Here is a 12,056-nt window from a genome sequence, read left to right as displayed (position 1 = left end):
GTGCATGTCTCTCTTTCCTTTTCCATCTCTAAGCTGCTTGGGTGTATAATCCACAAATGATGGAACGGTTTGGGCTGGAAGGGACTTTTAAGGATAATCTAGTTTCAAGTCCCCTGGGTCATGGTCAGGGACAGCTTTTACTAGACTAGGTTGCTCATATCCCCATCATGCCAGGCCTTGAACATATTAGAGTTGGGACATGTCTCCTATGGGCTACTGGTTCCAGTGCCTCACCACCTCACTGTAATATATTCCTTCCCAATATTTAATTGCAACCTGCCATCTGCCAGTCTAAAGCCATTCCCCTTTGTCCTCACACAACATTCTTGCATACAAAGTCCCTCTCCCCAAGGCTATTTCCACTGCTGTAGTATTGACACTTGCAGGGATTTGACTTCATTCCACAGGATACAGTCACCAACACAAGCAGATGTGAACAAGTGTCAGAGGCAGCTGTGAGAAAGCAGTTGTCAGCAGAGACTTGTGGTGGTACCAGGGAACTGGAGAAGTGCCATGCTGCAAACATCCTCCCTTCCCTTTGCTGGTGTCCCGGTCCTCTCCAGCTTCCCAGTGCAGATGTGTATCTCATGCAGAACGTACTCCTGCTCTGATGCTACTTGAGTTGATGTCCCTTGGTGTCCTGTGGTGGGAACATGATCACCAATCTCTTCAGGGCCTCTTTGGGCCTGTGATGCTTCTCCCCTCTTCCATTGCTCTCTTCCCTGTTCCAAGCCTTACCTTTCCTCACAGCTCCTACTTAACCTATTTCTTTATGGCATTTCTCTCTTTGCCTCAACCTACTCTCATTCCCTGCTGGCTCTGCCTAAGCCCAATTCTCTGGCTGTGAACACAATATGACTTCCTTCAGTCCCCCTAAGTCACACATCTAGACCCAGAGTCAATGTGCCTCCCCTGGAGACCCACTGCCAGACAAGTCTTCTGGTTTTGGGACTTCTATAGGGGACAAGCTTGTCCCTGCAAAGCAGCATTTTAACCACTTCCCTCAGAGTTTATTTGCATGTTGACTTGCTTCTCCACTGTGCATTTGCATGCATTTACCTTCCAGGGATGTATTGTTCTCTAGTTTTGAGTTCATTTCTCTAGTTCCCAGATCACTTGTCCTCCCAGCTTGTCTCCTGGCCTCTTGGCTTGTCCATTCTCAAGCTTTCAGGGCAATTTCTGCTCTTAGACTTGTTGCTACCTTTTCCTCCCCATGGGGCTGAGTCTTTGCATTAGAGGAATGAACTAGAACCTTTGCCTCCTTCTGAACACAGCCTGGAAAACAGGACAGGGAGCAAAAGAATCGCAGTGGTGCTCCACCTTGGGGATCTGACTGTGTCCTCTCACTTCACAGAATGGCTCTCCATCTTCCTTAGGAGTTCTTCCTGCACAGGAGTCCTGGGGGTGAGACTTTCTTCCTGAAACATGCAGGACATGAGCCCTCATGGAGCCAGCTCCTGCCTGGCCTTCCAGGCTGTCATTTCAAGAATGGGTAGTAGTGACAGCACATGCTCCTGGCCCTGCGAGTGAGGGCCTTTCCACGTGCAGCCTAGAAACCATGCTCTGCAGTGCCCAGCTTCTCCCAACACCACCTGGGCTGCTGGGCTTGGGTCCGCCCAGAGAGGATCTCTTTATCCAGGGCCTTTAGCACCACTGCCACACATTTTTGGCTTTTGCCATGCAGGATCCCCTCTAGGCCTCCCCTCTGCCGTAACTCTTAGCACACAAGCAGGACAAGGAGCACATTTCGTGTCTTCCCTCCTCCACACAAGAGCCAGCCCAGCACAGGAGCCTTAGGCCTGCTGTGGTGCAGCCAGCTGGAGGGGCACAGTCCCTGAAGGACAGAGCTGACCAGCACGTTCCTCTGCTGGCTGTCCACTCCTGGGGTCAGCCTGCAGTGAGCAGCAGCCCCTGCTGGGTCTGGACACGGCCCCCTCACCCTGGCTGCAGGAAGAAGGCAGGATTCCATTCAGGGAACAGGCCAGGAAGAGAACAAGGGTGATTGATCAGTGGAATTTGGGATGAATCAGGATCTGGATGAGTCTGTCTCCATGTCCCTCTGAGCCCTGAGACCACAGGTCCTGGAGCTCATCCTTCCCTGCAAGACTTGACAAGGCCATGGTGGAGCGTAACATCTCTCCACTTCTGGAGCCCTGGGGAGCTGACTAATGTGAAAGGTGGAACCTGTATGGGTCCATCTCCAGAAGGCAGCAGGGCTGGAATCATCTCCTACAGCAATGAGAGCCATTGTCTCCAAATATCTGAAGCATAAAAGGCCTGATGGAGGAAACCTCATCCTGAGGGCAACGGGGAGGCCAGCAGATACACACAGAGGGTCTTTGAAATGGGTGTGAGTGCTGCAGCCTGCATCCCCACTTGGCTGAGAGGGAATATTGTGTGGAAGACTGATTGCCAGGCAGTTGGTAGCATCCCTCCCTCCTCTGCTCTGAACACTTCTAACTCAGCCTCTCTTCATGTGAAGGAGGTCCATCCCAAAGATGCTCCATTTGCCTTGTCAGGGCCTGGGAACCTTCTCTCAGTTACTCCTGCCTGGCAAAGACTGCATTTGCAATGAGATTGGCTATTTCCTGTCAGTTCCTAGGACACATGGTCAGTGGCATGGTCAGCTGCGTGAGGAACAACCTGCAGAGAACAATCCAGCATTGTCCCCAAGCCTTTGGGGGCTCTCCAGAGAAAAGGCCATATTCCCTCTCTGTCTTGGGCACGTTCACTCTGTGTCCTGCTACTGCTGCCCAGGTGAGACTGCAGGTGCTGCACAGTGGGCTGGAGAGGCTCTCTAAGTTGGTGCTCCCACATATTGGCTGAACAGATGTCTTGGAAAGAAGGACACAGGCTCCCACAGGGTGGGGATCAATACCAAAGCAGAACATCCAAGTGGGAGTCTTCCCAAGGGAGTCTTGCAAACAAATGCTCAAATTGGCCAGTGTTTGCCCTCCTGAAGCCTCTGCTTGTGATCCTGGCTTTTGCCCTGCAGCCTTCTCACACGATCCTGCATCCCAACGTCTCAGAATTACTGCAGATAAGCTGGCACCCAGCCTCTACTTCCCCAGCAGTTCAGCTTCATTGGGGAGTGTGAGAGCCAGCAGAGTCCATTTCCTCCTGGCGTCCTCCATACCCTGTCTCCCAAAGGTCCATGAAAAGGAACCTCCAGTGTCCTCCTGCATTTATTTCATCTTTCCTGCTGAAAACAAAGCTCAGAAACTGCAGCACAAGTTGCAGAGCCTCACAGCTGCCTCTGTCAGCTGTCCCCCACCCACTGCTGGGGCTCAGGCCTGTGGGGCTGGTTTCCAGGCTGTGAGAGGGCAAAGCAACCAGGCACAGTGGGAACAACTTTCTCTGGTATGATTCTATCTTCCTGTATTGTCCCTGTTGCCAGCACTTCTGCTGTGCTTTCTGCCTTTCACTTTGTTAGTATTGCCTTCCAGGCTACTTGCCCTTATGTCATTGTTGCAGATAAGTCTTTCCCTTCAATCATTTGGAATTCAAGAAAACTGCACAGCAGGACTGCTCAGGGGGTTCAGGTTGATGGAGGAACTGCCATCAACCACTGAGAAAGAGAGAACGTCCTCCACCAAGTTCATTTCTGAACAGGAGCACTCTTGCTGTTCTTAGTACTTGGAACCCTCTCCAGCCTTACCCATGCCACTTCATGTTGGTCAGATGGCCTGGACAGCAGCAAGTGACAGAAATAGGAGTGTGAATGCAGACAGCCGTGTGAATTCAGTTGCTGCAACTATTTCAGGGGGCATTTGCACCAAACCAAGGCTGTTAAAGGAGAACATGACCACCAGCTTAACAGTAACCAGGGCATTAGGGAAAGGCTTCTGAGGCACAGAAGAAACAGTCTGAAAACAAAGTTTAGAAGAAGCAAGAACAGTTTGAGAGAGGAGAGAAGAGTGGGAAGGAAGTGGCCACCGAGCCCAGGGTGCTCTGCGGCTTGGCCACTTCTGTCTGTAAGAAGCTCCCTGGCAGCTGAGTGCCATGGGTGACCTTACTGATGGCATTGAAAGATGTAGCAAGCCCAGACCCACAGCTCTGCAGTGTGACAACGTGACCCTGTGCTTTCACCTCTGGTTCACAGGCTGCTGGAGGAGGTGTGGATACTCATGAACCCTACATCTCCAGCAGGAAGTGTGTGGGACCAGGGGATGCCCTGCTTCCACCAAAGGGATGTGTTCTTGCAGCTGCAGTCCCTGAGGGGCTGGTAGGAGACTGGAGGTTGTACAAGTTTTGTGAATGTGTTTTTCTGTGGGGTGAGAGCTTGTGATCATTAGTTACATCAAGATGTTTAGAAATGTAGGCTCCGACACTACCTGCAGCCTGTTGTAGACAAAGTAACAGAATCAGAGCATATCTTCTACAGAGAGCTCAGGCTTGTCCTCCCCTGTAAGCAGTTCTGTGCCCTGATCTTCTGGTGCTTCAGCTGAAATGCCTGTGCTGCTGCTATGAGCTCTCCTATTCCTGTGTCTCTGCACCCATGCATTCCTCATCACAGAGAGAAACCAGCTGATGGAACTAGAGCAAAGGCTGAGTTCCCATCTCAGTCCATTCAGAGGACATTGGGATCCAGTCGGGACCCTTTATCCTTAGGGATATCCTTAGGAGTATGAGACTGCTGGACAGGAATCCAGACCTCCTTGAGAACTCCAGAAACACAACGTAGTTCTGCAGCTTTTGTAGTCATAACCAAGGCAAAATTCCTGATCTGTCATGCAAAGGGACTCCAGCACCATCAACTGATCCTTTCTGTCCTCCAGTCCCACAAAGACAGGGCATATTGAACTGCACTGCCCAAAGCTCCATTCACACTTCTACAGGAATTAGTTATTTTAATTATTAATAAGAGTATTGGCAAATCAGTCACAGATATGCTTTCCTCTCATTTTTGGTTCCCTTCTGCAGGCTGTGCTCAGTGGGCTTAACCCTTTGCTAGCAAATGCCAAATATACCTGCCCGATGTATTCTCACACACATGGAACCTCAGCAGGAGAGAGCAGGAAGCAGAGAGGGAAGGCCATGCATGACCTGTGGAAGTGCCTGAAACTGTGCAAAGGGAGAGGTAGTGAGCAGCAGAGATGCTCCCCTTCATCTGTTTCGTTTGTCTTGGTGACTTTGTGTGTTGCAATGAGCATCTTGTGAAATGTCCTGGCAGGGAAATGATGAAAATTCCCCAACCTCCATGTGCTCTGGGGTACACCAGTGTGGGAGGTGGCCTGTGCAGGAGGAAGGCTGTTTGTGGCCACACTGGTAACAGGGACCCTTGGAGAAGAGTGATCCTCCTGCAGAGAGGATGAATGGCCAAGGGAGAGTCAGTCCTGGAAGTGCAGGTAACCCCCAAACCTTCCTTCCTCTCTCTCATTCTGCCAAAGGGGTTTGGGAAAGACAGGGCTGGGATGGATCCTGGGCATGGTGCGGTTCCTGGGTCTCCTACCAGGAGATGGGGCTTAGGACAAGAGCCAAGCAAAAGATGAGGGAAGGGGGCAATGCCCAGGCTGGCAGGATGACCTTTTCCTAGAGCCAGGGGAATGGAAGTCCAGGCAGAGCGTGCCCTGCTATTCCCTTCAGTGCTGGGTCTGGAAACAATGGGGCTGAAGGGTGCTGTCCTTCTGTCATTGCCCTGCTAAAGCTCTCTGCATCACGCTGAGCACAACTCCCTGCTCCCATCTCTGCTGTCCCCAAGGACAACCCAGCCAGGGCTCTGCCATGAGCTCCCAAGTGCCTTTTCCCCCTGTGGAAACAATGCCTCTGTGTGTCTGGCTGTGCACACCCTGAGCTGGGCAGTCACTCCTTTGGGGAACTGTGCCACTGCAGAAAGGGGCTCACGGTACAGAGGCAAAAGGCAGGTAGTGAGAGAAAGAAGCTCTAAAGAGAGAGGAAGAGGAGGGAGATCCAGAAAGAGCATTCAGTGACAGACAGGGTAATGGGAGGCAAGCAGGAAGATGTGTTGAGGAGAAAGGAGGTTGGACAGGACACAGGGGGAAGTCAGGGTTAGGCAGAACACAGGCAGGTCTTGCAATAAACAGGAAACAATCTGCCTCAGGGCAGCCCCTGTGCTACTGTACTCTGTGACTCTGAGCCACTGCTAGGGACAGGCAGAAGGACCTGCTTCCAGCACCTGTGTGGTTCCCTAGTCCTTGGAAGTAGGGGTTTGGAGCACTCTGGGTTATCCTGCTCCTAACTCTGGCCTGGGACCTGCTCACTCTTGTTTTCCAGCCCCAGCAGAAGAGAGAGGTTGCTCCTGGCTGAACATCTGGGTTTTCCTTATTTTTGCCCTTCCAATCAAAGCTGCTTTTGTGACCATCGGCCTCGGTGAGTTCCAGAGTGTCTTAATTCCCTCAAGATTAAGGACTCAGGTAACTGCTTTTTTTCATGTGAAAACCCATATCCTAGTCCCTCTTCCAGGTAGGCAAATGCCCTTCACCAAAACAGGCCTCTCCACTCTTATTAGCTTATGCCATGACTTCTCTGTCCCTTTCCTCGCCCCTTCCTCAGAGGATTTCAAATCCGGATTTGTCAGCTGGGCAAGTGAGTCTCTCAGACAACTGAGATGAGAGAAGCTCTTCTGAGACAAGGAATGACTGGTAGTGGGAGAAGCGGCCTGCTGTTCTCACCTCATTGCTCAATCCAAATTTCATGGCTTGTTACTATAACAGAGTCTCTGTTGGGGCTCCAAAGCAGGAGTTGGAGGATAGCACAGGTCGCTCATGCACGAGATGAAAAGGATGACAACAGCACTTTGCTTTGCTTTCCTCTCTTCTCAGTGGCTTTACTTGATGGAAGCTCTGGCCATTACAAGATTCTCCTCCAGAACTCTACAGAGTGGCGCTGTGTCCCCAGCAGTTCTGCAGAGAAAGGTGAGTGATGCTGAGAGCCTCATAAATAACAAAAGGACTTCAGTAAAATTTTGTTTGGTTTCCCCTCAACCTTTGAGGTGGGGAATATTACTGTCAGTTACAAGTGGATTGTTTTAAGGAAGGAATCTTGTGAATTGAGGTAAGAAGACACTCTATTGTACATCTTTACTAAGAATGCTATGAAAACATGCTCCAGGTCAGTGAAAGAGGGTGGGTCATTCCATACCTGCATTTGACCAACCTTCCTCTTCTTCCCCTCACATAACCCCTCTACTGCAAGTCTACTCTACTGATCTAGATGGAAGTGCTTTTATACTGGCTGGTTCAATCCAGCTCCACTTCCTGTGCTGGCTCACTGCCTGTTCACACAAGCATGATGGTCAGTGTGAAGCTCAAAGGAGGGAGGATGATGTTTAGCTCAGGATAGCTGGGGAGCTGAGCTGCAGTCACACATGAAGTGATGGTAATATGGAGTGCTGGAATGCTGGTAGTGCAAGTTCTCAAACTCAGGTCAGAGATCCCTTCTCATGCAGCCTTGACCTCTGTGAGAACATATCTGTAGCTTTTAATCCACCATTTGAATCTCTAGGCATAAGGCAGATCTCCTGGATAAGCTGGCTGTGTAAGGAACTGCCTGTGGTGGCAGCAAGGCTGTCAGAGCAGGCTCTGAATCTGCATGAGCTGAGGCCTTGGACAGCTCTTCTCTGATGGGAGTGTTTCTAGAAAATCACAAACCAACTACTTCTCATCTTGCTTTCTCGAGAAGGTTAAGGCAGAAACCATGTCTCTCACCAAAGAGAGGTTGCATGGACATGGCAGGATAGAGAGAGAAAGGGAAGAGGCCCCTTCAGGCAGGGGCCTGGTGACAGCAGCCTGTCACGCTGCTGACAGCTTTACTTGTGGACAGCAGAAGAGAGCATTTATCTCTATCCAGGCTTTGGATTCAAACCCCACTCCTTACACCTGGGACCCTATATTGAACTCATAGCCATGAAGGACAGCACTTCTTGTTCAAAAGCAGGATTTGTTTTTTTCCCCACAGTGGATGGCTGGACGTGCTGCCCCAAGGGCTGGAAAAGGTTTCAAGGAAGCTGCTATTTCCTGTCCCGTGATACAATGTCATGGTCTGAGAGTGCACAGAACTGCAGTGGGATGGGCTCCCAGCTGGTGGTGATCAGCAGCAAGGCAGAGCAGGTAAGTGCACAGGGCTGAGAGAGGGACCCAGCAGGCAGAGCCACAGTGCTGGGCCCTGGAGGGGACTCAGAGCCCCTCCGTGTCCTGCAGGGTACGGGGAAGGTCCTGTCTGCATCTCTGCAGTACCAGCCCCCTCTGCAACCAGCCCCACCCCACAGGGACTCCTGATGCTTCTCTGTGCTCAGTCCTGCACCTCATGGACATTGTTCTTTTTTTCCCAGGAGTTCCTCTTCAACTTGGCAAAAGAAAAAGCCACTAGGATGTATGAAACAAAATTCTACATAGGCTTAGCTGCTTACAAAAATGGGAAGTGGCAGTGGGTGGATCAGACTCCATATGAGAATACAGCCACGTGAGTATCCTGTGGAGTGAGCAGAGCCCTAAAATTCATGCCCTCAGTCCAAGTGACCAATACATTGGGTAAGGCAGGTATTTGTCAGAGGGGGATTTCTGTCTTCAGCTGCTCTGCAAGTCAAAAAACTTACATAATTTTCTATGCAAAACTCTGGCTCCTGATTTCTGTCACAGTGACTTTCCTTTTCTCTTCCACAACTGTTTGAGGTGACTTCACATCCACTGTCATGCTAGTGCATTTCCAATAAAGGAACTTTCTTTTACAGCTTCTGGAAGCCTGGGGAGCCCAATTTACTCTTTGCAGAAAAATGTGCAGCAATTCATGTCAAGGGAAACACAGACCCCAACACTTACAGTAACTGGAATAATGTCCTTTGCATCACAAGTTGCTATCGAATTTGTGAACAGGCAGTCAAACTTCTCTGAGAAAGGACATAAAATCCAAGCTTCAAAGTACCTCAGTTCCCAGCCTGTGCCCCTTCATCTCTTTACAAGCTGGAGATCATTCCTGGATGAAATAGCTCAGGCTGATGTCAAGGACCTACTGTGAACCTTTATACCCTCCTGCTTAGGAAACAAGGGTCCTAATTCTCCATCCTTTTCCTTGACTCCTGGTCCAGACAATATCTCAATGATGTGGAAAAGGCCATCACTGTTTCATGAAAGGATACTTGTCCTTCAAATCACTGGAGCAGAATTTGAAAGAAAAGCATTCAGTGGAGTATCCTTGTCCCTGCTCTGAAGGGAAAAATTATTCATGGCTGTAGTGTTTCCTTCTTCTTCAGTACATTGTGTGTTGATTAGTTTTTTAAAAAAATAAATAAATGTTAATTTGGTTCTTTGCATGACGATGTCTTCTCAGTGACGTGTCCCAGATTCCCTCAGTCCAGCCTCCCAACACAGAGGTTTTAACTTTTCAGTGTGTTCAGCACCTGTAGATGAGAATATTGCTGAGTGTGCTGGACTGGCTGGGAGCAGGAAGAGCATGTGAGGAAGGTCCTGAACACTCTGGAGAATCATTTGTGAAGACAGAAACAGAGCAGGCTGTGTAGTATTCAGTGCCAGGCAGTTTGCCCAGGATGTAGCAGAAAAAACGATGATGTAGCAGGAAAAACGAGGGATGTTGGAGATTCAGCCGAGATATGGCAGGATGAGGCATGGCAATGAAGGTGAGAGAAAGCAATTAAATGTAACAAGAAGCAAAAAAGACAGAGTCCCCTAAGGAGAAATTTCTAATGAGAGAGAAGGGTGGAAGACCCCTATCAGAGGCACCACTGCAAATCAGATACACAAAAGTCTTGAGCAATGTTCTGCTCCCCTAAAATTTCCCAAACTCCAGTCTGTATGTTCCTCCCTTTTATCAATGATATCCATATTCTTTGAGGAGCTGGGAGTTTCCAGTTTGGGACTAAAAATACAACCTGAAAAATCAGTTCTGGGTGATTTTTTTTTTTTCCCCATCAGAAATGCAAATACAAATTTTTATCATTTCTACCTGAAAAAGTGTATTTTCCAAGTTTCTGGTTTAGCTACTGGACCAAAAGCTTGGCTGTTGCAAAGCATTTGCCTCCTAGTTTCTAAAGTTGCTGGATACTTTCACAATGTAGAAAACTATTTTTTGTCCAACATGACCACAAACCCAAACATTGCAATGGACTTCCCGATTTCCCCCAGCTCAGTTCTGCAACTTACAGCAACAGGGTTTTGAGGAAGAAAAAGAGCCAGATAAGACACGCAGAGAGTGACCAATGTTTTACAAGCGGTTTTAGGGGCGCTGCAGTTCTGGTTCCTGGAAGGTTAATGGGGCAGAGCAAAACCCACACCAGGAGACTGGTTTGCAACAAAATGCATGTAACTTGCTAGAAACAGTCTCTCTGCCCCAAATTTGGAAAAAAAGATTTTCTTGAGATGTCATGACAAAAGAGGAATCTTGGGAGATGATGCTGGGTTTGCCTACAGAATTGCTGAAGGGATGTTCCTGATCCCCTCTTCAATATGGATTTGGCTGATGGAGGTGCCTATCTCCAGCAGATAAGAATCTGTCTTTACCCCTCAAGTCTGTCTTGATTCAGGAGGCAGAAGATGCCACAGCAAGAGGAAGAGGTGACGATAGATAGTTAGGTACAGCACTTTCAGAAACCTTCAGAAGGACATTCCTGCATACTGAACCCAGGGCTTGGGTGGGAAGGACAAAAAGTTTATCAGAATAGCATTCTTCATGATGACACCTGCAGTCCTTCCTTTCAGGTGGACATCTTGGCCACATCCCAGCTGCCTCTCAGAACAAGACCTGGATGCTTACCACTCCTTGGCACATTAACTTTTGCTTTGGAAAGGAACTTGGGTCTGAGGAAAGGAGCCACGGTAACATTCACTTCTGAGAATACACACACCATTGACTGCAGGTACTCTGACTGCTGCAGCAGAATTCTCTTGTGGTTCAAACCTGAGCTAGTTTCTGGTTTCCCTCCAGAAAGCTCATGATGCCCAGTCTTTGAGATGCTGTCTTCAGCTGAAAAAACATAATTAGAGCCATGTGGGAAGGATATCCAGTGTTGATTCTTATGGTCAGACTTATTAATTACATCTGTAGGCTGAGCATGCTGCTGTCTTTATATTTAGCTCTGACAGCTGAGTCTTCCTTTATAGGATACGCCTGACTTTCTCTAATAAATCCTTATCCTTGCCAAGCCAAGTGATGAAATAAAGTGAAATGTATGTGTTTTTCTTGGCAGACACTATCTTCTATAAGGATTTAAATTTTCTTCCAAGGGTGTCTGTTCTTTTTTTAGACAAAGTAGAGAATTACACCTCTACTCCTTCTCTTTTTCTGTTTTATCTCACCTCAGATTCTTTCATGTTCCCTTACAACACTTATTTCTCCACTTCTTTATTTTCTTTGCAATCCTGCTGTCTCTCATATTGTTTCCCCGTTTATTCATTTTTTCCCTTTTAAACTTTGTTTCCTTTTGCCTTTCCTTGCTAGACTACAGATGAAGGGCATACATGTTGTTTGGGAGAAATAAAAGAGAGAAATGGCATTTAAAGAAGTTCTGGCACTGGACACATGTCTCTTCTGTCTTTTAAAATTTAGTGTTTCTGAAATTCTTTCCTTAGCAGTCTTGTGTAAGGTATTAGTACTAACCCAGGTACTGTTTTCCTTGCAAGGTTCTTGTTATCCAAGAGATCCACAACCCCCAGTTCTTCCCCTGTCCAGTTCATGCTGGTTATCCATTGTTTATCTCAAGTTGTCTAAGACAAATCCTATGATTTTAGCCTTTATGTCTCTACCTGGTTAAAAGGGAATTAAAACACTTTTCTATTTTATATGGAATCAGTTTACATACCTGAGCAAGCTTTTTCACATCCTGCTGCTTAATTATAAATAATTTCTCTTGACAGGCTTTTGGACAATCTGCTGGTTTCCTGGAAATGCCTGAGCTGATCATGAGGTCCAGCACTTTAGCACCATCTCCTGCTCGCAGCAAGTCACTGGCACTCTCTCGTGTCACTGTGATCTACATTCATGAGACCAGGAGGAGATGCAGAGTGCCTCTGACTCTGTCACTGCAGTCCCCTTGTGGCACATCAATGGCTCTACATCAAGGTAAGAATTCTGTAACATTCACTAGA

The 12,056-nt window shown here is 48.2% G+C and overlaps 2 protein-coding genes across 6 annotated transcripts in view; one reads left to right on the top strand and one right to left on the bottom strand.

Annotated features, from left to right (window-relative positions):
* Positions 1-818: 818 nt before the first annotated feature.
* LOC119707597 (C-type lectin domain family 4 member E-like) lies at positions 819-11,964 on the top strand. 5 transcript variants are annotated; one of them, XM_038152840.1, is made up of 6 exons: positions 819-5,348; positions 6,235-6,330; positions 6,783-6,875; positions 7,918-8,069; positions 8,291-8,421; positions 8,690-10,799. In XM_038152840.1, the coding sequence occupies exons 1-6, from the start codon at positions 5,312-5,314 to the stop codon at positions 8,847-8,849; spliced, it is 669 nt and encodes a 222-aa protein (XP_038008768.1). In that variant the 5' UTR covers positions 819-5,311; the 3' UTR covers positions 8,850-10,799. The 5 variants fall into 5 exon arrangements, 4 of the variants coding, with proteins under 4 accessions (XP_038008768.1, XP_038008790.1, XP_038008782.1 ...); XR_005258796.1 differs by lacking the exon at positions 819-5,348 and adding an exon at positions 11,826-11,960 and having other exon boundaries at positions 5,356-6,875; positions 10,671-10,828; XM_038152862.1 differs by lacking the exons at positions 819-5,348; positions 8,690-10,799 and adding an exon at positions 11,826-11,964 and having other exon boundaries at positions 5,356-6,875.
* The window catches only part of TCAF2 (TRPM8 channel associated factor 2), a 28,302-nt gene continuing 28,187 nt past the window's right edge, over positions 11,942-12,056 (bottom strand). The window contains exon 9 of the mRNA XM_038152749.1: positions 11,942-12,051. Coding sequence (XP_038008677.1) covers positions 12,049-12,051 — 3 coding nt within the window. The 3' untranslated portion in view covers positions 11,942-12,048. The remainder of the gene's footprint in view (positions 12,052-12,056) is intronic.

This window comes from Motacilla alba, chromosome 1 (assembly GCF_015832195.1).
Source record: "Motacilla alba alba isolate MOTALB_02 chromosome 1, Motacilla_alba_V1.0_pri, whole genome shotgun sequence".
In the NCBI taxonomy this organism is placed as follows: Eukaryota; Metazoa; Chordata; class Aves; order Passeriformes; family Motacillidae; genus Motacilla; species Motacilla alba.
This window is presented reverse-complemented; position numbering and strand designations above follow the sequence as displayed.

Bases quoted from the DNA above. Each gene is read 5' to 3' on its own strand.
- LOC119707597 (XM_038152831.1), top strand. From the start codon at position 6,569: ATGAGAGAAGCTCTTCTGAGACAAGGAATGACTGGTAGTGGGAGAAGC. The intron at 6,876-7,917 runs GTGAGTGATGCT...TTTTCCCCACAG, and splicing joins CAGCAGTTCTGCAGAGAAAG to TGGATGGCTGGACGTGCTGC. The intron at 8,070-8,290 runs GTAAGTGCACAG...TTTTTTTCCCAG, and splicing joins TCAGCAGCAAGGCAGAGCAG to GAGTTCCTCTTCAACTTGGC.